This window comes from Jaculus jaculus, chromosome 10 (genome assembly GCF_020740685.1).
Source record: "Jaculus jaculus isolate mJacJac1 chromosome 10, mJacJac1.mat.Y.cur, whole genome shotgun sequence".
NCBI lineage: Eukaryota > Metazoa > Chordata > Mammalia > Rodentia > Dipodidae > Jaculus > Jaculus jaculus.
In genome coordinates, this window is record NC_059111.1 from 11,532,666 (window position 1) to 11,555,194 (window position 22,529).

A 22,529-nucleotide genomic window follows, 5' to 3' on the forward strand; every position below is an offset into this window, starting at 1 on the left:
CTGTCTCTCTCTCTCTCTCTCTCTCTCTCTCTCTCTCTCTCTCCCTCCCTCCCTCCCTCCCTCCCTCCCTCCCTCTCTCTCTCTCTCTCTCTCTCTCTCTCTCTCTCTCGTTTTTCGAAGTAGGGTCTCCCTGTAGCTCAGGATGACATGGAAGTCACTCTGTAGTCTCAGGGTGGCCTCGAACTCACAGCATCCTCCTACCTCGTCCTCCTGAGTGCTGGGATTAACGGTGTGGGCCACCACGCCCGGCTCTAGCATTCTCTCTCTTTCTCTCTCTATCTCTCTCTCTCTCACTCTCTCGAGTTTTATGAATTACGTAGGATGAAATAACTGAGTGAACTGTCCACATATACACATGTAAAAATAACTAAATATAGTCACAAAGCTAAAACTCTGCCAAATGTTCTAAGGCCATTAACAACAATAAAGAGGTCGTAATTATTCTGTTTTAAAAAAATATTTGTATTTAGCCAGGAGTGGTGACACACGCCTTTAATCCCAGCACTAGGGAGGCAGAGGTAGGAGGATCATGAATTCGAGGCCACCCTGAGACTCCATAGTGGATTCCAGGTCAGCCTGGGCTACAGCGAGACCCTACCTGGAAAAAACAACAACAACAACAACAATAATAATAATAATTATTATTATTATTATATTTACTTATTTGCAATGAGAAAGAGATAGAGAATGGGCATACCAGGTAATTTTCCTGCTGCAAATGAACTCCAGACATGTGGCTTGATATGAGCACTGGAGAATTGAACCTTATGCTAGGAGCAGACTTTGTAAGCAAGCAGGCACCTTTAACCGCTGAGCCACCTTCCCAGCTTTTCAAAATTTTACTCTATCCCTATGTTTATCATCTAATTACAACACCTCCAAGAAATGATTTTTTTTTTTTTTTTTTTTGAGGTATGGTCTCACTCTAACCCAGGCTGACCTGGAATTCACTATGTAGTCTCAGAGTAGCCTCGAACTCACAGCAATCCACTTACCTCTGTGTCCTGAGTATTCGGATTAAATGATATTTTCTTTCCACTCTGAATGCCTTGTAAAAAACAGGGCCATAGGGACTTTTTGTGTGATGTTTTCTGTTAATTGTTCACTTGAAAGGCAACCCTGGAAGTGTTAATGCAGAACCATTTCTCTCCAACTAATTGTATTGGTCAACAAGGAAAGCTATTCAGGACCTTAAAAGGAATGAACAATGCATTATGGTGCAGAATTAAGGAACACTTTATAATATTTTTCATTTGAGAATGGGGTGCGCCAGGGTCTCCAGACACACTTCAAATGAACTCCAGAAACATGCACCATGTTGGGCAGCTGGTTTATGTGGGTCCTAGGGAATTGAACCTGGCTCCTTAGTTTTCACAGGCAAAGAGCCTCAACCGCTAAACCAAAGAATCCTTTCTATTTTTTTTTTTAAATTTATGTTTATTTATTTATTAGAGACAGAGAAAGGGAGAGAGAGAGTGAGAATGGGCATGCCAAGGCCTCTAGCCACTGCAAACAAACTCCAGACACACGTGCCACTATGTGCATCTGGCTTACAAGGGACGTGGAGATTCGAACCTGGGTCCTTTGGCTTCGTAGGCATGTGCCTTAACCACTAAGCCATCTCTCCAGCCCTAAACCAAAGAATCCTTAAAGCGCACTTTAATAATCTCAGCACTCTGGAGGCAGAGAGAGAAGGATGTTGAGTTCTGTATTAGATGGCAAGACTCTATCTTAAAAAGACAAAGAAAAAAAAAAAAGGAGAGGAACCAGTCCTGTCAAAAAAGGGGGGGAGAGTGGGGGAAAGGATTTAAGCAATAGGTTAAATTAACATTATACTAGCAGGGAGTGGATTAGCAATTACTTTTCAGTTTTGTTTTCATCCTGAATAATCAACCAGCCTCAGGGTATGCCTTTGTTCTCAACAGGTTCCCTATCAATGTATAGTGGTTTTTTTGTTTGTTTGGTTGGCAGGTTGTTTCCTAACCCCCTCCCTCCCCAAGGAAGGGTCTCTAACCCAGGCTGACCTGGAATTCACTACTTAGTTACCTGGTGGCCTCAAACTCACAGTGATTCTCCTACCTCTGCTTTCCAAGTGCCGGGATTAAAGTCATGGGCCACCATGCTGGGTGAAGAGTGATTTTTTAAATTAGTTTTTCAAATTGATTTTATTTATTTGAAATAAAGAGGCAGATAGAGAGAATGGACGCACCTTCAGCTGCTGCAAATGAACTCCAGATGCATGTGCCACCTATGTATCAGTCTTATGGGTCTCCTGGAGAACGGAACCTGGGTCCTTTGGCTTTGCACCAAGGGTCTTAACCACTAAACCATCCCACCAGTCCAAATAGTTTGTTTTTTTTTTTTTAAGATTTATTTATTTATTTGAGAGACAGAAAAAGGGAGAGAGGGAGAGAGAATGGGTGCACCAAGCCTCCAGCCACTGGAAATGAACTCCAGATGCATTCACTACCTTGTGCATCTGGCTTACGTGGTTCCTGGTAAATCAAACCGGGATCCTTTGGCTTTGTGGGCAAATGCCTTAACTGCCAAGCCATCTTTCCAGCCCCTTTATTTATTTATTTGAGACAAAGGAAGAGAGACAAAGAGTGAGAATGGGCATGCCAGGGCCTCTAGCCACTGCAAACTCCAGATGTATATGCCACCATGTGCATCTGGCTTACATGGGACCTGGAGAATCAAACCTGGGTACTTAGGTTTTTGCAGATATGTGCCTTAACAGTTAAGCCATCTCTCCAGCCCCAAATAGTAAGTTTTTGTTTGTATGTTTATTTTTCAAGGTAGGGTTTCACTCTAGCCCAGACTGACCTGGATTTCACTATGTAGTCATAGGGTAGCCTCTAACTTGTGGTGATCCTCCTACCTGTGCTTCTTGAGTGCTTCTTAAGAATTATTTATTTCCGGGCTGGAGAGATGGCGTAGCGGTTAAGCGCTTGCCTGTGAAGCCTAAGGACCCCGGTTCGAGGCTCGGTTCCCCAGGTCCCACGGTAGCCAGATGCACAAGGGGGCGCACGCGTCTGGAGTTCGTTTGCAGAGGCTGGAAGCCCTGGCGCGCCCATTCTCTCTCTCTTCCTCTCTCTGTCTTTCTATCTGTGTCTGTCGCTCTCAAATTAAAAAAAAAAAAAAAGAATTATTTATTTCCTTTCAAGTGGATTTTTCTCCATATTGTTTTGTGAATTCATTAAATACAGCCATTTGGGATTTTTGCTGTCACTGATCACTTTTACTAGTATAAGCAAGTTTACATATAAACATTCCTTGAATGTTCTATGACTACTTTAGCATAAGTTTTCTTTTTTAAATTTTGAGACAGTGTTCTCATGTAGCCCAGGCTAGCCTTGAAGTCACTACAGAACTGAGGCTGGCCTTGAACTCTTGACCCTCCTGCCTCTACCTCCTGAGTGCTGGGATGCTAGGCGTGTGCCACAATATCTGTCTTTAACATAATTTATTTTTTAAGAGTTAGAGTATCAGTGTTGTCAATGCTGGCATTTTTAGGTATAACTTATGAAACATTTCTGACCCAAAAGCCTTACTTTTGAGCCTTATTGCCACCTCAGTAGGATAATCAAATAATTAATTTTTTAAATATTTTTATTTATTTAATTTGCAAGCGAAGAGAGAAGAGAAACTGAAAGAGAGAATGAGAGCATCAGGGCTTCCAGCCGTTGCAAACGAGCTCCAAATGCATGTGCCACTGGGCATCTGGCTTTACGAGGTACTAGGAAGTCAAATATGGATCCTTAGGCTTTGCAGGCAAGAACTGCCGAGCCATCTCTCCAGCCCTGATACAGTATTTTTTAAAGGCATGCGCCACCTCACACTCTTTTGCTCGTTATTTTTTTGTTTTTGTTTTTGTTTTTTCGAGGTGGACTCTCACTCTAGCCCAGGCTAACCTGGAATTCTCTAAGCAATCTCAAGGTGGCCTCGCACTCAGGGCAATCCTCCTACCTCAGCCTCCTGAGTGTTGGGATTAAAGGGGTGGACCATCAGGCCCTCGGGGGTTCATGTATTTTAAAAAAATTTATTTATTTAAGAAAGAGAGAAAGAGAGAGAGAGGGCGAGGGAGAATGGGCGCCCCAGGGACTCCAGCCATTGCAAATGAACATCAGACGCATGCGTTCCCTTGTGCATCTGCTTTACGTGGGTCCTGGGGAATCGAACCGATGTCCTTTGGCTTTTCTGGCAAACGCCTTAAGCAACAAACATGTGTGTATGTACATGTATGTATGTATATATATATATATATACATGTATGTATGTATATGTATGTATGCATGTATGTGTGTATATACATCAGTATTCTCTTCCTTTCTTCAGGGTCTCACTCTAGCACAGGCTGGCCTCGAACTCGCCTCGAACTCATAACGATTATCATACTCGAGCCCCTCTTCCCCCCAAGCGGTGGGATTAATGGCGTGCGCCACCTCGCCCGGCTCGAGGCAGTATTTTGTTTCATTCCTGAACTACAGCTTTTACGAGTACGAGTAACTATCTTCTTTTCGGGCTTCGCAAAGGCCTTCCCCGCGTTCTACGTGACACAAAGCGGGAGAGCCGCGCGCACCTCCCACACGCGCGAACGCGCGACAGGAAGCTGGTCGGAGCCGCAGGCCTTTGGGCCCGGGTGGGCGGGATCGCCGAGGGAGCCGGCGCGGCGGTGCGCGCGGGCGGAACCCTCCGAGCGAGGCCCGCGTTGCGCGGGGACGCGGGGCTTTTGCGTCCCAGCTGTTTCCGGCCCGCGGAAGATGGCGGTGGCTGGGCCCGCGAGCCGGGAGCCTCTGGTGCGCTGGTGCACGCAGCAGTTGCGGAAAGCCTTCGCCCTGGATGTCAGCGAGGAGATCGTACAGTAAGACGGGTTTGGAGCTCCGGGCGCGAAGCCGCTGTGCGACGCGCGCCGGTAGAGCGCACAGGGAAGCCGAAAGGACTAAAAAAGTTGACGAGAGAGTGAAAAAAAAAAAAAAAAAACAAAAAACGATCAGAAGAGGATGGCCGGGCGTCTGTGCAGGTCGAATGTCGGCCGCCACTTTGCGTTCAGCTTCTGCCCAGGCGTGTCAGCTTCCACAGATGTCCCATTGGGGACCTGTAAGATTGTCCCAGGATCCAGTTCCCTTAAATTCTGGAGAGAATGGGCAAGGCAGCGTGAATTTCCTGAAATTCCTTGCGCTGAACGGTTGTAGTTTGTCGGATTTGAACCCTCATCCACATAAGACCGGGAATATGAATGAGGGGTGGTTCCTGACTTGAGAGCCACGGGTTCTATTTTAGGTTGTCATTTTTGTTGCTGTTTTGTTGACAATAGTGTGGACTTGAGCTATATCCTAGGTATTTATTTATTTTTACCCAGGCTGGCCTTAAACTCATAGTAATCTTCCTGCCTTAGCCTCTGGACTGCCGTGATGACGGACATGTGTCATCATACCTTGCTTTCTGCACATCTGGTTTATTTATTTTTTTTGGTTTTTCAAGGTAGGGTCTTTCTAGAGGCCAGGCTGACCTGAAATACACTATGTAGTCTTAGAGTGGCCTTGAACTCACAGCGATCCTCCTACTTCTGCCTCCTGAGTGCTAGGATTAAAAGTGTGCGCCACCACGCCTGGCTCTTTTTATTTTGTTTTTAATTTTAAAAAAAGTATTTTATTTCTTTATTTATGAGAGGAGAGACAGGTAGAGTGTGTAAGAGAAAATCAAAAGAGAACACTGGACTTCCAGACAGACTATTTATTGACAGAACCAGCTAGTGGGGTGGGGGGAGACTTAGCTCTCCCTTGGGATGAAGGCTGAAGCACTGGGCCAGGCTGGGGTGTAAGTTTATGAGGATCCTAAGAAAAACAGACTGAACCAGGTGCAGTTGATAAGAAAATTGTAGCTGTTTGTGTCCTTGTTCAGAATAGACTTCTTCAGCCAGGAATGTCTAAGGGAGGACACTCAATTGGTCTCTGGTCCTTCAAAGCCATCTAGGCGAAGAGGAGCGCATCACTCAGGGAAGGTGCCAAACTTCTTTATTGCCGGAAAGCTTTAGGGATAGCTATTAATTCTTTAGTTCCTTTTAGTTTTCAAGGAAGGCTATTAACCCTTCAGAGAGAGAAAGAGAATGGACACACCAGGACCTCCAACCACTGCAAACAAACTCCAGATGCATATGCCACTTTGTGCATCTGTCTTTACTTGGTTACTGGGGAATCAAACCTTGGCCCTTTGGCTGTGCACACAAGTGCCTTAACTGCTAAGCCATCTCAACAGCCCTTTTTTTTTAATTTTTTTTTTAAATTTATTTATTTGAGAGCAACAGACACAGAGAGAAAGACAGATAGAGGGAGAGAGAGAGAGAATGGGCGCGCCAGGGCTTCCAGCCTCTGCAAACGAACTCCAGACGCGTGCGCCCCCTGGTGCATCTGGCTAACGTGGGACCTGGGGAACCAAGCCTCGAACCGGGGTCCTTAGGCTTCACAGGCAAGCGCTTAACCGCTAAGCCATCTCACCAGCCCCTTTTTTTAAATTTTTTTAAAAAGTATTTTATTTAGCCAGATGTGGTGGTGCACGCCTTTAATCCCAGAATTTGGGAGGCAGAGGTAGGTGGATTGCTATGAGTTCGAGGTCACCATGAGACTACATAGTGAGTTCCAGGTCAACCTTGAGTAGAGTGAGACCCTACCTCAAAAAAAAAAATTTTTTTTTTTTATTTATTTGAGAGAGAGAATGGGCATGCCAGAGCCTCTAGCTACTGTAAACAAACTCTGGATTCATGTGCCACCTTGTGTACCTAGCTTTGTGTGTGCACTGGGAAATCGAACCAGGGTCCTCTGGTTATTGGCAAGTGCCTTAACACTGCTAAGCCATCTCAACAGCCCATATCTGGTTTCTTGAGTGTACTTTTATTTATTTATTTATTTGAGAGAAAGAGAGAGAGAGAGAATGGGTATGTCAGATCTTGCAGCCATTGCAAATGAACTCCAGAGGCATGTGCCACCTTGTGCATCTTGCTTACACAGGTACTGGGGAATAGAACCTGGGTCCTTAGGCTTTTCAGACAAGTGTCTTGACCGCTGATGCCATCTCTCAGCCCTGGAGTGTACTTTTAGCTATCTGTTTATTGTTTTGAGATGGGGTTTCATGAAGCTCAGGCTGGCCTCAAACTCCTTGTGTAACTGAAGATGACACTGAAATACTGGTACAACCGTCTCTGCCTCCTGGGTGCCGGGATTACAGGCATGCACCACCACATCCACTTTATGTGGTGCTGGGAAATGAACTCAGGATTTCATACATGCTAGGCAAGCGTTCTGCAAGCTGAGCCACAATGCCAGTCCTCGCTTTTATTATTTTATTTTATTTTATTTTATTTTGGTTTTTTGAGGTAGGGTCTCACTCTAGCTCAATTCACTATGTAGCCTTAGGGTAGCCTCGAACTCATGGTGATCTTCCTACCTCTGCCTCCCAAGTGCTGGCATTAAAGGCGTGCGCCACCACGCCCAGCTCAGTCCTCACTTTTAATTGTAAGACAGGGCCTCACTAAATTTCCTAGGCCGACCTTGGACTTGCAGCCACCCTGCTTCACCCTCCCACATCGCTGAGATCATGGGCCTGCATGACCAGGCCCAGCAGCTTTGAGGTCGAAACTGGCTAAACATTCTCTTACATCTTTCTTATTTTTTTTTTGTTAATTTTTATTAACAACTTCCATGATTATAAAAAATATCCCATGGTAATACCCTCCCTCCCCACATCTTTCTTTTGTTTTTGTTTTTGGTGTTTTGAGGCAGGGTCTTACTGTAGTCCAGGCTGACCCGAAATTCACTATGGAGTCTCAGGGTGGCCTTGAACTCAGCGATCTTCCTACCTCTGCCTCCCAAGAGCTGGGATTAAAGACCTGTGCCACTACACACACACTTAGCCACTTAAATCTTTCTAGCAAAAGTTAGACAAAAGTGTTCTGAACGTAAGCACCAGAGCTAACTATAACATCTACTAAGATCTAACCATAAGTACTATTTGAACCACTTAATAGATATTGTTGCAGAGCAGGCTATTATGTTGTGATGAAAGCATCTGCTGTGCTTGTCTGGCATTTAGTTGAAATTAATGCATATGTTTACATCCATAGAACCCTGAACACACCTGGTCTTGTCTGGCCTAAATGTTAAAAATAGCACAGAATAAAAAAAAAAATAGCACAGGATGCTGGGCGTGGTGGTGCACACCTTTAATCCCAGCCCTCAGTAGGCAGAAGTAGGAGGATCGCTGAGAGTTCGAGGCCACCCTGAGAATACATAGTGGATTCCAGGTCAGCCTGAGCTAGAGTGAGGCCCTACCTCGGAAAACCGCCACATCCAGCTTGATATACATTCCTTTTATGGCAAGTGAGAACATCAACTACATAATCTGCTGCAGTAACTATCATTTTGTGATCATGTCCTCAGGTGAGTTATAATTAAAAGTTTTATCAAAAAAAAAAAGTACTGTCGGGCTAGAGAGATGGCTTAGTGGTTAAGCGCTTGCCTGTGAAGCCTAAGGATCCCGGTTCGAGGCTCGATTCCCCAGGTCCCACGTTAGCCAGATGCACAAGAGGGCGCAAGCGTCTGGAGTTCGTTTGCAGTGGCTGGAGGCCCTGGCACGCCCATTCTCTCTCTTCTCTTCCTATCTGCCTCTTTCTCAATGTGTCACTATCAAATAAATAAAAATAAACAAAAAAAAATTAAAAAAAAAATTAAAAAAAAGTACTGTTAGCTGTCTGTGGTGGCACATGCCTTTAATCCCAGCACTCGGGAGGCAGAGGTAGGAGGATCGCCATTGAGTTCGAGGCCACCCTGAGACTCCATAATGAATTCCAGGTAGTCTGAGCTAGAGTGAGACCCTACCTCGAAAAACAAAAAATAAAACTTTTACCTGTGACATGTTACATATCGCAAAATCCAAAAATTTAATTCACTTACTCCTTCCCCTATCAATGAACATTTTAAAACTTTTGGGGGGTTTTCGAGGTTTATCACCCTGCAGCTGGTTGTCAGGCTAGCATGGCACCACTTCCACTGCAAGTTTTCCTGGACCCTGGCAAATGTGGAAGAGGTGGCAAGTGTTATGGTGGGCAGTTATCTTGTTGCTTTATAATTTTTAATATTAAATTAATAACTGGGGGGCTGGAAAAATGGCTTAGTGATTAAGGAGTTTGCTTGCAAAGCCAATGGACCCAGGCTTGATTCCCCAGGATCTATGTAAGCCATATGCACAAGGTAGCACATGTGTCTGGAGTTTGTTAGCAACGGCTGGAGGCCCTGGTGTGCCCATTCTCTCCCTCTCTATCTCTCTCAAATAAATAAAATAAAATAATTTAAAAAATCTAAAAAAAGAAAGCAATAACTGGGGGCTGGAGAGATGGTTCATCGTTTAAACACATTTGCTTGAGAAGTCTGCCATCCTGGGTTCAGTTCCCCAGTAAAACCAGGTGTGCAAAGTGGCATATATGTTTAGTTTGCTGCAGCAAGAGGACTTAGCAAATCCATATTCTCCCTCCTTCTCTCTCTCAAATAAATAATAATACTTTAAAAATTAATAACTGGTTAGGTTACGTATTCCTATCATTAGCAAAAATAAGACAGTTTAGATTTTAGAGAATCTTTTTAGATTTACAATATAGTTATTGGAGCTGGGTATAGTGGCACACACACCTTTAATCCCAGCACTTGGGAAGCAGAAATATTATTTTAAATATTTTATTATTTTATTTAATCAATTTATTTTATTTTTGTTTTTTTGAGATAGAGTTATTTTTTTCAAAGTAGGATCTCACTCTAGCACAGGCTGACCTGGAATTCACTCTGTAGTCTCAGGGTAGCCTTGAACTCACAGCAATCCTTCTATCTCTGCATCCTGAGTGCTGGGATGAAAGGCATGTGCCACCATGCCCAGCTTTATTTTATTATTTATTTATTTGTTTGTCTTTTGTTTTTTCAAGGTAGGGTTTCACTCTAGCCCAGGCTGACCTTGGGCTGGAGAGATGTGCAGCGGTTAAGTATAGCATCTAGCATAGTACTTTGCTCAAACTTAACACTCTCTATAAATTAATGAAGAATTTTTTTAAAGAATTTTTTAATGTTTTTTAATTTTTATTTATTTATTTGAGACCAACAGACAGAGAAAGAGGCAGAGAAAAAGAGAGAGAAAGAGAATGGGCGCGCCAGGGCCTCCAGCCATTGCAAACAAATTCCAGGTGTGTGCGCCACCATTGCATCTGGCTAACGTGGGTCCTGGGGAATCAAGCCTCGAACCGGGGTCCTTAGGCTTCACAGGCAAGCACTTAACCGCTAAGCCATCTCTCCAGCCCCTAATTTTTTTTCTTTCCTTTTTTTTTTTTTTAAGTCGGGTCTTGCTCTAGTCTAAGCAACCAATGATTTTTGTTTTTAAACATTTCTTGAGGATTGAACCCAGGACCATATGCATGCTAGGCACCTTTCTATGACTAAGCTATATCTCAGCCCCAATGAGTAGTTTTTGTGACCTTAATCTGTGTTTTGCTTATTGAAAAACATAAGATACTGTATCCTTGGTTTTTGGGGTTTTTGTTTGTTTGTTTGGTTGGTTGGTTGGTTTTGGTTTTTCAAGGCAGGGTCTCCCTCTGACCCAGGCTGACCTGGAATTCACTACGTAGTCTCAAGCTGGTCTTGAACTCATGGCGATCCTCCTACCTCTGCCTCCCAAGTGCTGAGATTAAAGGCGTGCACCACTGTGCCTGGCTTTGTTTTAATAATATATATCTTTGTCTCCTGAGGTATGTTTTGTCAATTGAGAATATTGAAGAGATACGAGAATATATGACAGACCTCCTCCAAGGAAATGAGGGCAAGAAAGGTCAATTCATAGAAGATCTTATAACTAAATGGCAAAAGAATGATCAAGAGTTGATTTCTGATCATTTACAGCAGTATTGCAAGAAAGATGGTGAGTGAGTGTAACTGAATAAAGACTGAAAAATACTCTAGTTGGTAAAGGGTCAGTGTTAAATACTTTGTTACCTTCTGCCACTGTATTTCTTCACAGCTAACTCAAAGAGAGTCTTATACAGATATGGTTCAGTTCACTTCTATTTAGTGTGCTTGTAGGGTTTTGGCTTTTTGAGGTAGGGTCTCACTTTAGCTCAGGCTGAACTGGAATTCACTGTGTAGTCTCAAGGTAGCCTTGAATTCACAGCGATCCTTCTACCTGTGCCTTCCAAGTGCTGGGATTAAAGGCATGTGCCACCACACCCAGCTAATAATGAATATTGAAGGTGTTTTTTTTTTTTTTAAGGTAGGGTCTTGTTTTAGCCCAGGCTAACCTGAAATTCACTATGTAGTCTCCGGCTGGCCTTGAACTCATAGTGATCTGCCTATCTCTGCCTCCCAAATGCTGTAATTAAAGGCACATACCACTATGCCACGTTTATGAATATTGTTTTATTTTATTTTATTTATTTATTAGAGACAAGGGTGGAGAGAGAGTGAGAATGGTCATGCTAGGGCCTTTAGCTACTGCAAATGAACTCCAGACACATGAGCCACCATGTGCATATGGCTTACATGGGACCTGGATAATCGAACCTGGGTCCTTAGGCTTCACAGGTGTATGCCTTAGCCACTAAGCCATCTCCCTAGCCCATGAATTTGTTGTTGTTGTTGTTGTTGTTGCTTGTTTGTTTTTTTTGAGGTAGGGTCTCACTCTTGCCCAGGTTGGCCTTGAACCTCAAACTCCCAACGATCCTCCTAGCTCTGCCTCCCGAGTGCTAGGATTAAAGGCATGAGCCACCATGCCCAGTGAATATTGTTTTAATACCCATGTTTTGTTGTTGTTTTTGAGGTAGTTTCTCATTCTAGCTTAGGCTGACCTGGAACTCACTTTGTAGTCTTGGGCTAGCCTTAAACTCACAGTGATCTTCCTACCTCTGTTTTCCAAGTGCCTGGATTAAAGGCATGTGACACCATGTCCAACCTAAATTTAATTTTTTTTTCAAGGTATGTTCTTGCTCATGTCCAGGCTGACCTGGAAGTAATTATGTAGTCAGGGTGGCCTCGAGTTCATGGCAATTCTCCTACCTTTGCCTCCCAAGTGCTGGGATTAAAGTTGTGTGCTACCATGCCTGGCCTCTAAATTTGATTTTGATTGAGAGCAATTCTACCTGAGTTCATGTTTTTTGTTGTTGTTGTTTTGCATGTATATATTATATGCGTGTCGTATATGTATAGGTGAATATGTTTGTGCACATGTGTATGGAGGCCAGAGATTGATATTGTATGTCTCCTTCTATGGCACTCCAACTTATTATTTTTTTATTTTTTGGTTTTTCGAGGTAGGGTCTCACTCTAGCCCAGGCTGACCTGGGATAAACTATGGAGTCTCAGAGTGGCCTCGAACTCATGGCGATCCTCCTACCTCTGCCTCCCGAGTGCTGGGATTAAAGGCATGCGCCACCACACCCGGCTCCCACCTATTTTTTGAGACAATGTCTCTCACTTGAACCTGGAGCTTAAAGATATGGCCATCTAGCCAGCCAGCTCGCCCTGGGGACCCACCTGTCTCTGTCTCCCAAGTGTCCATTACAGGCATGGCTCCATGCCCAGCATTTTCATGCAGATCCTCATGTACTTTTATCAACTGAGCCTTCTCCCCAGCCCATGATGCTTGGACTGTAAATACTGTCATCCTGTATTTATTAGCTACAGAAATTTATAGAGCTTTATATCTCTGTACTATATTTCATTCTTCAAAGAAATTATAGATGGGCAGAGGTCCACAGACCAGCTGAAGCGAGGTAGGCGGAAAGGAAGAAACAAACAGGAAGTTCCTGCATTTGCTGAACCTGATACAACTGTAGAGGTCAAAACACCTTTTGATTTGGCCAAGGTAAGCACTTACAACACCAAGCCTTTTCTCTCCATGTGGAGAAGTGACTGAAACATTTCGAAGAGCAAAGTGTGCAACTTGGTCCACAAACGCAATTTTTAACATTATGCTTGAATTTTTAGTGAGAGGAGTGGTAATGATTATGTACTTCTTTCTGGTTTATTTGTTTGTTTTTTGAGGTAGGGTCTCACTCTAGCCCGGGTTGACCTGGAATTCACTGTGTAGTCTCAGGGTGGCCTTGAACCCTCGGCCCTCCTCCTACCTCTGCCTCCTGCATGTTGCATGTACTTCTTTTTGTATGAGATAAGGTATTAGTTGTCCCAAGCTGGTACTGAGCTCACTGTATGTTGCCCTTGAAATTTTTATCTTTTTGTTTCTCCCTCCTAAGTGCTGTGATGACAGTGGTGTGCCACCATGCTAGGCAGGAGTGTTTGCTTGATGGCGCTCAGGACGGACCTTGTGTTTACTATGTCAGCACTCCGTCACTGAGCTGCACTTCCAACCCGGGATGAGGAATATTTAGTGGAACTCAACATTTTCCAGGCTGGAGTGGTGGTGTACACCTTTAATCCCAAAACCTGGGAGGGAGAAGTAGGGGAATCTCTGTGAGTTCAAGGCTAGCTTGGAACTACAGAGTGAGTTCCAGATCAGCCTGAGCTACAATGAGACCCTATTTCAAAAAATAAAATAAAGGGAAGAGGGGCCAAAACTGGCTTTACATGTGTCCTGGGGAATTTATCCCAGACCATCAGGCTTTGCAAGCAAGTCCCTTAGTCCCTTTAACTGCTAACCCATCTCTCTAGCCCCTCTGTTTTATTTATTTATTTATTTATTTATTTATTTAGGATTTTGGGTCTAAGACTTTATTGTAATGGGAAAAAGGAAGGGGGAGAGGCAGGTGTGTATCAGACAGAAAGAAGCTGGACGTGGTGGCCAAGTCTTTAATCCCAGTACTTGGGAGGCACGGGTAGGAGGATCACCGTGAGGGCTCCCTGAGACTACATAGTGGATTCTAAGTTAGCCTGAGCTAGAGTGAGATCCTACTTCGACACACACACACACACACACACACACACACACACACACAAACACACACAAAACAGAGAGAAAGAAAAGAAGAAAAGAAGGGTGATAAGGAAGGTGGGATGCACACATTTGGAGCAGGAGAATTGAAAGACTGATTTGCATATTTCTGAGTATATATCCAGGAGTTGAACTGATGTTTTACAGAAGACAGGTGGGATCAGTAAACATTCTTTTTTTTTTTTGGTTTTTCGAGGTAGAGTCTCACTCTAGCCCAGGCTGACCTGGAATTCACTATGGAGTCTCAGGATGGCATTGAACTCACCACGATCCTCCGACCTCTGTCTCCCAAGTGCTGGGACTAAAGGTGTGCACCACCATGCCTGGCCTTTTTTTTATAATTTAGAAAATTTTTATTTATTAGAGAGGGAGAAAGAGAGAGAGAAAGAAAGGGCGTGCCAATTCCTGTAGCCACTGCAATGGAACTCCAGACACCTGTGCCACCATGTGCTTCTGGTTTACGTGGGTACTAGGGAATTGAACCTGGATCCTTAGACTTTGCAGGCCTTAACCGCTAACCCATCTCTCCAGCCCTGTTTGATGCCAGCTGGGAATACATGACACCCTGTCCCAAAGAAAAAGACATATTGAAGGCTGAGAGTGTTGCTCAGCAGCAGAGCACATGTCTAGCACACACAGGCCTCTGTGTTCAATCTCCAGCACCACAAAACAAAAGAAACAACCTCACTGCATTTGAATCATAACATGTTTGTATTTGGAATGTTTTTGAGAGATATAAAATACGCTTCTTCCTTTGTTTCATTTAACTTGTAATAATACTAGGATGCTGAGAGCTACTAACAGAAAAAGCTAGGTAACCATAAATTAGTTTTTTCTAGAGAATAATGTTTCCTCAGACCCAATTACAACTAGTTTCTACTTCCTTTCATAATGCTTGGATAATGTGTAAGTCATCAGTGAAGAGAACTGAAATATTTCCACCCTGATTCTTTTCATTGTTGTCATCATTCAGTATTCTCCTGATGTCTTTGTACAATTAGGCACAAGAAAGCAACTCGGCAAAGAAGAAGACAAAATTTGTCAATTTATACACAAGAGAGGGACAGGACAAACTTGCAGTCCTACTTCCTGGTCGCCACCCTTGCGATTGCCTGGGCCAGAAGCACAAGCTCATCAACAACTGTCTGATCTGTGGGCGCATTGTCTGTGAGCAAGAGGGTTCTGGCCCCTGCCTGTTCTGTGGCACATTGGTAAAGTCCTTTTTTCCCCTTTGTTTTTTACCATGCTTTAAGTTAATACACAGGGCTATTCAGATCCCTTGTAATTTCTGTTTTTCTTTAGTGAATGTCTCCCCTAACATGTCTAGTGAAATTCTGGCACTCAGAGGCTGAAACAGAAATAAGTTCATTGAACTGAAATAGCAAAGATTGGGTTAGTAAAGAACCCAGTAGTTTGTTGCTGAGGAGAGTTTTTGTGTTTTGGTAGGGAAATATGTTTTCTGTTTAGGGGTATTTTTGTTTTTGTTTTCTTTTTTTATTTTAATTTATTTACTTGAGAAAGAGAGAAAGAGGCAGACAGAGAGAGAGAGAATGGACACTTCAGGGCCTCTAGCCACTGCAAATGAATTCCAGATGCATGTGCCAACTTGTGCATCTGGCTTACCTGGGTTCTTTGGCATTATAGGTACCTTAACTGCTAAACCATCTTTCCAGTCCTTTTGGTTTTTCAAGGTAGGGTACAGAGGTGGGGGTTTCACTCTAGCCCAGGCTGACTTGAAATTTATTCTGTAATCTCAGGCTGGCTTCGAACTCATAGCAATCCTTCTACCTCTGCCTCTGGAGGGTTGAGATTCAAAGTGTGGGTCACTGCAACAGTTTTTTTTTTTTTTTTTGGTGGGGGAGGTTATTATTTATTTATTTATTTGAGGTAGGGTCTCACTCTAGCCCAGGCTAACCTGGAATTCACTATGTAGTCTCAGGGTGGCCTTGAACTCACAGTGATTCTCCTACCTCTGCCACCATAGTGCTGGGATTAAAGGCGTGCACCACATGCTTGGTGATGGGAGGTTGGTTTTTGATACCAGGTTTTTTTTCTATGTATACCAGGTTAGTCTCCAACTCATGATCCTCCCATTTCAACCTCCTGAGTATTTGGATTATAGGTGTACCATAATGCCTAGCTCCTACAGTCATTGCATTTTTTAAAAATTAATTATTTTTGGATTCTTTTGAAGCAGAGTCTCACTATAGCCCAGACTAACCTGGAACTCTGTTGTTACAGAACGGCCTTGAACTTATGTTGATCCTCCTACCTCTGCCTATTGCGTGCTGGGATTTTATGATATATGCCACCATGCTCAGCTTTATTTTCTAATTATTTGCTTGAGAGAAAGGGTGAGAGATTTACACACCAGGGCCTCTTTCTTCTGCAAATCAACTCCAAGTGCCTGTTCCACTTTGTGTGTCTGGCTTTTGTAGGTACTGAGGAGCGGAATCCTGGCTGGCAGGCTTTCCAGTCAAGCACCTTTAATAGCTGAGCCATCTCTCTTGCCCCTTACTATGTTTTTGTTTTGTGCCCTCCCCTCGGGTCTCTTACAGTACAAGCTGGCTACTTGAGCTTGATTCATAGCCAGGGCTTGCTGTGGATGTCTTATCCTCCGCCCCCCCACCTCTCAAGTGCTGAGATTATACACGCATCCCATCGAACCTGGCTTCTGGTTTGTTCTGTCGGTCTGTCTGTTTTGTTTTGTTTTGTTTTGTTGTTTGTTTGTTTTTGAGGTATGGTCTTGCTGTAACCCAGGGTAATCTGGAATTCATTATGCAGTCTCAGGGTAGCTTTGAACGTATGGCAATCCTTCTACCTCTGCCTCCCAAGTGTTGGTATTAAAGGCATGCACCACCATGCCCAGCATTCTTTTGGTTCTTTCTAATAATAATATTTTTTTTTATTTATTTGTTTTGTTTTGGTTTTGGTTTTTCGAGGTAGGGTCTCATTCTAGCCCAGGCTGACCTGGAATTCACTATGTAGTCTCAGGGTGGCCTCGAACTCATGGTGATCCTCCTCCCGCTGCCTCCCGAGTGCTGGGATTAAAGGCGTGCGCCACCACACCCGGCTAATAACATTTTTTTAAAACTGCTCGTAATTTTCTAATCAAATTGGCACTTTATTATTAGAACTGGGTGGCTTTTGAAAAAGTTTCATGATTTTCTCTGTAGTCTCATCAAAATCAAATATCTGTCCTTGGAAATTGGTGAGTGTGTGTGTGTGTGTGTGTGTGCGTGCACACACATGTATTCCATTCAGTCCTTTAGAAGTATTTGCAGTGAGATAAATTTTTTGTGTAGCTCATTAAAAAAAGAAGTGAGGCTGGGTGTGGTAACTCAGGCCCCCCCCCCCCTTTTTTTTTGAGGTAGGGTTTCACTCTAGTCCAGGCTGACCTGCAATTCACTATGTAGTCTCAAGGTGGCCCCAAACTCACAGTGATCTTCCTACTTCTGCCTCCTGAGTGCTGGGATTAAAGGGGTGCGCCACCACGCCCGGCTGACTCAGGCCTTTAATGTTAGCACTTTGAAGACTTAGGTAAGGAAGATTACTATGAATTCCAAGTCAGCCTGGCCTGGAGTAAGACTCTGACTGGAACAATCAAACATAACAAAAAGGAAGAGCCATGCATGGTAGCACATGCCTTTAATCACAGCACTAAGAGGGCAGAGGTAGGAGGATCACTGTGAGTTTGAGGTCACCCTTAGACTACATAGTGAATTCTAGGCCAGCCTAGGCTAGAATGAGACCCTACCTCAAAAAAACAAAACAAAACAAAAAACTGGGGGCTAGAGAGATGGCTTAGTGGTTAAGTCACTGACCTGCCAAGCTTAAGGACTCAGGTTTGATTCCCCAGTACCCATGTAAGCCAGATGCACAAGGTGGCACATGCGTCTGAAGTTTGCTTGCACTGGCTAGAGATTGTGGCATGCCCATTTTTCTCTTTTTCTCTGAAATAAATAAATTATTTAAAAAATAGTGAATTGGGCTGGAGAGATGGCTTAGCGGTTAAGCGCTTGCCTGTGAAGCCTAAGGACCCCGGTTCAAGGCTCGGTTCCCCAGGTCCCACATTAGCCAGATGCACAAGGGGGCGCACGCGTCTGGAGTTCGTTTGCAGAGGCTGGAAGCCCTGGTGCGCCCATTCTCTCTCTCTCCCTCTATCTGTCTTTGTCTCTGTGTCTGTCACTCTCAAATAAATAAATAAAAAATTTAAAAAAAAAAGTGAATCATGTACCTTTCTTTTGTTACTATATAGGTATGTACTCAAGAAGAACAGGATATTTTACAGCGTGACTCAAACAAAAGCCAAAAATTGCTGAAGAAGCTTATGGCAGGTAGACACAGTTTTATAATTGAATCACCATGGCAGTGGGTGCATTTTGTTGTTTCTGTGATTTTTTTTTTTTCTATGTCATGGTATGCAACATATTCATTCAAGCCTGTTTTTCTTTTCTTCTCTTTTTTATTTGATTTTTTCAAGGTAGGGTCTTGGTGTAGTCCAGACTGACCTGGAATTCACTATGTAGTCTCAGGGTGGCTTCAAATTCATGGCAATTCTCCTACCTCTGCTGCCTTTTTTTTTTTAATTTATTTATTTTTTATTAGTTTTCTATTCAGCAAATACAGGCAGTTTGGTACCATTATTAGGCTCATCCATGACCTACCCCCTCCCCATTGGCCCCTCCTTGTTGAGGTATATGGGTCATGCCTTGTGGAGTTAGCCCACAGTTATTGGTGCAATAAATGTCTCTGCATATCCTGACCCAACATATGGCTCCAACATTCTTTCCTCCCCCTCTTCCACAAAGTATCCCTGAGCCATGTTGGGTTCATTTTTGGTCTGCTTCAGTGCTGAGGTGTTGGGGGCCTCTGAGGCTCTGGCTCTCTGATTTGGTAGGAGTTGATTTTTCTCTGTGTTCGTCTCCTTCCCCCTTGTGCTGGTATCTGGTTCATCAGGAAAACAGCACTGTTGCTTGTTTTGCTAATTTTACTTAGTTTCACCCAGGGCTCTTTTCAGGTATGATGGGGTGGCTCTCTCCTTAGGATCTGTATCTATCTGAAAAAGAGAAGCAGATTCTCCCTGCCTCCTTTTCTTAATCTCTCTGAAATAAAAATAAAAAATAAAACAACTAAGAATAACAGATTTGCAAAAGTTTAGCATTGCCAGGTGTCGTGGCGGATGCATTTAATCCCAGCACTTGGGAGGCAGAGGTAGGAGGATCGCCGTGAGTTCAAGGCCACTCTGAGACTGCAGAGTGAATACCAGGTCAGTCTGGGCTAGAGTGAGATCCTACCTCAAAAAAATAAAAAAAGCATCTGTTAGAGGATTTTTCTAGAAAACTTTGTGTGTGTGTCTGCACATGTGCACACATGCCACAATGAATATATGTGGAGGTAAGAAGACAACACTAGGTGTTAGTCCTCACCTTCTAGTAGAGTAAGACCCTGGCTCAAAAAAAAAAAGTGGACTGGAGAGATGACAGTGGTTAAGGTGCATGCCTGTGAAGCCTAAGGACCCATGTTTGATTGTCCAGGTCTCATGTAAGCTGGATGCACGTGTGTCTGGAGTTTGTTTGCAGTGGCTGGAGGCCTTGGCATGCCCATTCATATTCTCTCTCTCTATAATAAATAAATAGATAAAAATAAATCTTAAAAAAAAAGAATTTTTTAAAAAAGTGCTACAGAGATGGCTTACTGGTTAAGGTGCTTGCCTGCGAACCCAGGTATGATTCTGCAGGACCCAAGTAAGCCAGGTGCACAAGGTGGTGCATGCATCTAAAGTTTGTTTTCAATATCTGGAGGACCTGGTATGCTAATTCTTTCTATCTGCCTGCCTCTCTCTCTCTCTCCAATAAATTAGAAAAAAAAATACAGGCTGGAATCAAAGATGTGTACTGGGCTGGAGAGATTGCTTAGTGGTTAAGGTGCTTGCCTGTAAAGCCTAAGGACCCATGTCAACTCCCCAGATCCCACATAAGCCAGACATGCAAGGTGACGCGTGTGCACCAAGATGCACATGCACACAAGGTATTGCATGTTTCTGGAGTTCATTTGCAGTGGCTGGAGGTCCTGTTGCACCAATTCTCGCTCTCTGTCATTAAAAAAACTTGCCAGCCAGGCATGGTGGTGCATGCCTTTAATCCCAGCACTTGAGAGGAAGAGGTAGGAGGATCACTGTGATTTTGAGGCCACCCTGAGACTACATAGGGAATTCTAGGTCAGCCTGAGCTACAGTGAGACCCTATCTACCTCAAAAAACAAAAACAAACTAACAAAAAATTATGTTCCATCATGCCTGTTGACCCTCACGGTTTTTGAGAACCTGGTATGTGTCAAGCACTCTGGATGCTTACACATCAGGCCTTACCTTGGTCCTGCTTCTTTTCCATTGAAATGATGGCTTCAGATCATCAGGACAGAGCAATATCTTAGATATGTTGTTCACTAATGCACAGTAATTTGATTGACTTGTACTGTAGGCTGATAACATTTGATTTTCTTATTGAATTTCAGGGATGGAGAATTCTGGAAAGGTGGACATTTCTTCCAAAGACCTTCTTCCTCATCAAGAATCTCGAATTAAGTCTGGTTTAGAGAAGGCTATCAAGCATAAAGAGAAACTATTAGAGTTTGACAGAACCAGGTATGATAGAATCAGAACAATAGCTTCTAAGACCCAAACTAATCCATAGAATATGGCTGTTAAAACATTATTTTGGCCAAGTGTGGTGGCTCACACCTTTAATTTCAGCACTTGGGAGGCAGAGGTAGGAGGATCGTTGTGAGTTTGAGGCCACCCTGAGACTACAGAGTGAATTCCAGGTCAGCCTAGGGTAGAGTAAGACCCTACCTCAAGAAACCAAAAAAAAAACCCCACCAAACCCCCAAAAAACAAAATCATTATTTTGGCACTTGATACCTTCTCGAGGATGGTGAAAGTGTTTGAGGCAAAAGAGGAGCTGAATGCTCTATATAAGAGGCCTGTGTCTTGTTTTGGATTCATGTTTGGATGAGAGAGGCTCTCCCCGACTCCTGTTCTGTAACCTTGTCTGACTCATATAACAACTGCTAGTAAATCCTGGATAGTCGATTTGAGTTGACATAATCCCTCAGTTCCTGGCATGTTTTATTTGCAGCCATTTATCCATCTAGTCCACAAGTACAGTCATCTATTGCTTAATGATGCATTCTGAGAAATGCATTTGTGTTTGAACATCAAAGAGTGTTTTTCAAACCTAGAGGTATGGCCTACTACACATCTAGACTCTTGGCATAGCCTGTTGCTTCTGCTGTAATGAGCAAAATAGGGAATTAAATCAAGCACAAGAGAAAATGATGTAATCCAGTAATAATGTAAGCTGGGTTTGGTAGTGTACACGCACACCTTTGATCCTAGCCCTGGGGAGGCAGAGGCAGGAAGATCACTGAGTTCAAGGTTAGGTTGGAACTACAGAGTGAGTTCCAGGTCAGCCTGGGCTAGAGTAATACCCTACCTCAAAAAACTAAAAAAAAAAAAAAGAAGAAGAAGAAGAAAGAAAACAATACAAACAAACATAAATAAATCATGTAGCCAGGCATGGTGGCACATGTCTTTAATCCCTGCACTCAGGGAGCAGAGGCAGGAAGATTGCCATGAGTTCAAAGCCAACCTGGGACTACACACGCTTACCTTCTCTGAAGTAGCTTTTGATTTCCTGTCAAGGAGAAAGGCAGTTATCTGCCAGGTGCCAGATCCGCCCACCTGCCTCTCCCAGTGTGCCTGGCCTTTATTCATGCCCAGGAGACTGGGTCCAGCTGGGCCCTGGCTGCTCTTTCCTCCCTCTGCTTTTCTTGTTCTTTGCCCAGGTCTTACTTGTCCCTCACCCCAGAAATCCCCTGTGGGATCCTGGGTCAGAGATTCAGGATCACGAGAAAATAGTTCTGCAAAGCTGGGCGTGGTGGCACACACCTTTAATCCCAGCACTTGGGAAGCAGAGGTAGGAGGGTTGCCGTGAGTTCGAGGCCACCCTGAGACTCCATAGTGAATTTCAGGTCAGCCTGGGCTAGAGTGAAACCCTACCTTGACAAACCAAAATATATATATATGTATAACTTCTGCAGAGAGGAAAGGAATCCGGGCTAAGACCTGCTGTCTGTGTTTCTGCTTTGGGAGCTGGAGTGTTTTAGAGATGAAGGAAGTGGACTCTTTACAAAAAGCTTTGGAATCCTCATGGGGATAATTGCCATCCCCAACAAGGAGGGTACCTTCGGGGGTGAGGTGCAGAGATGAGGGTAAGGATGGTACCATTATGTACTGTTTACACAGTATGTATGTAACTTAAAAAAAAAAACAAAACAGCTTTTGTCTGGAGAGATGGCTCAGCAGTTAAGGAACAAAGCCTACAAAGCCTAACGACATGGATTCCCACGTAAAGCCAGATTCACAAAGTGGCACATGTGTCTGGAGTTTGTTTGCAGAGGATAGAGGCCCTGGTGTCTCCTCTTTCTCCCCCTCTCTCCCTCCCCCCTCCCTCCCTCCCTCCTCCCTCTCCCTCTATCCCCCCCCCCAAATAAAT

General features: G+C 43.7%; 1 protein-coding gene across 1 annotated transcript in view; it reads left to right on the top strand.

The window, feature by feature from the left end:
• Positions 1–4,753: 4,753 nt before the first annotated feature.
• Trip4 (thyroid hormone receptor interactor 4) overlaps positions 4,754–22,529 on the top strand; it is a 54,555-nt gene continuing 36,779 nt past the window's right edge. The window contains exons 1-6 of the mRNA XM_045160387.1: positions 4,754–4,864; positions 10,781–10,950; positions 12,755–12,888; positions 14,973–15,182; positions 18,230–18,308; positions 20,488–20,617. Coding sequence (XP_045016322.1) covers positions 4,764–4,864; positions 10,781–10,950; positions 12,755–12,888; positions 14,973–15,182; positions 18,230–18,308; positions 20,488–20,617 — 824 coding nt within the window. The 5' untranslated portion in view covers positions 4,754–4,763. The remainder of the gene's footprint in view (positions 4,865–10,780; positions 10,951–12,754; positions 12,889–14,972; positions 15,183–18,229; positions 18,309–20,487; positions 20,618–22,529) is intronic.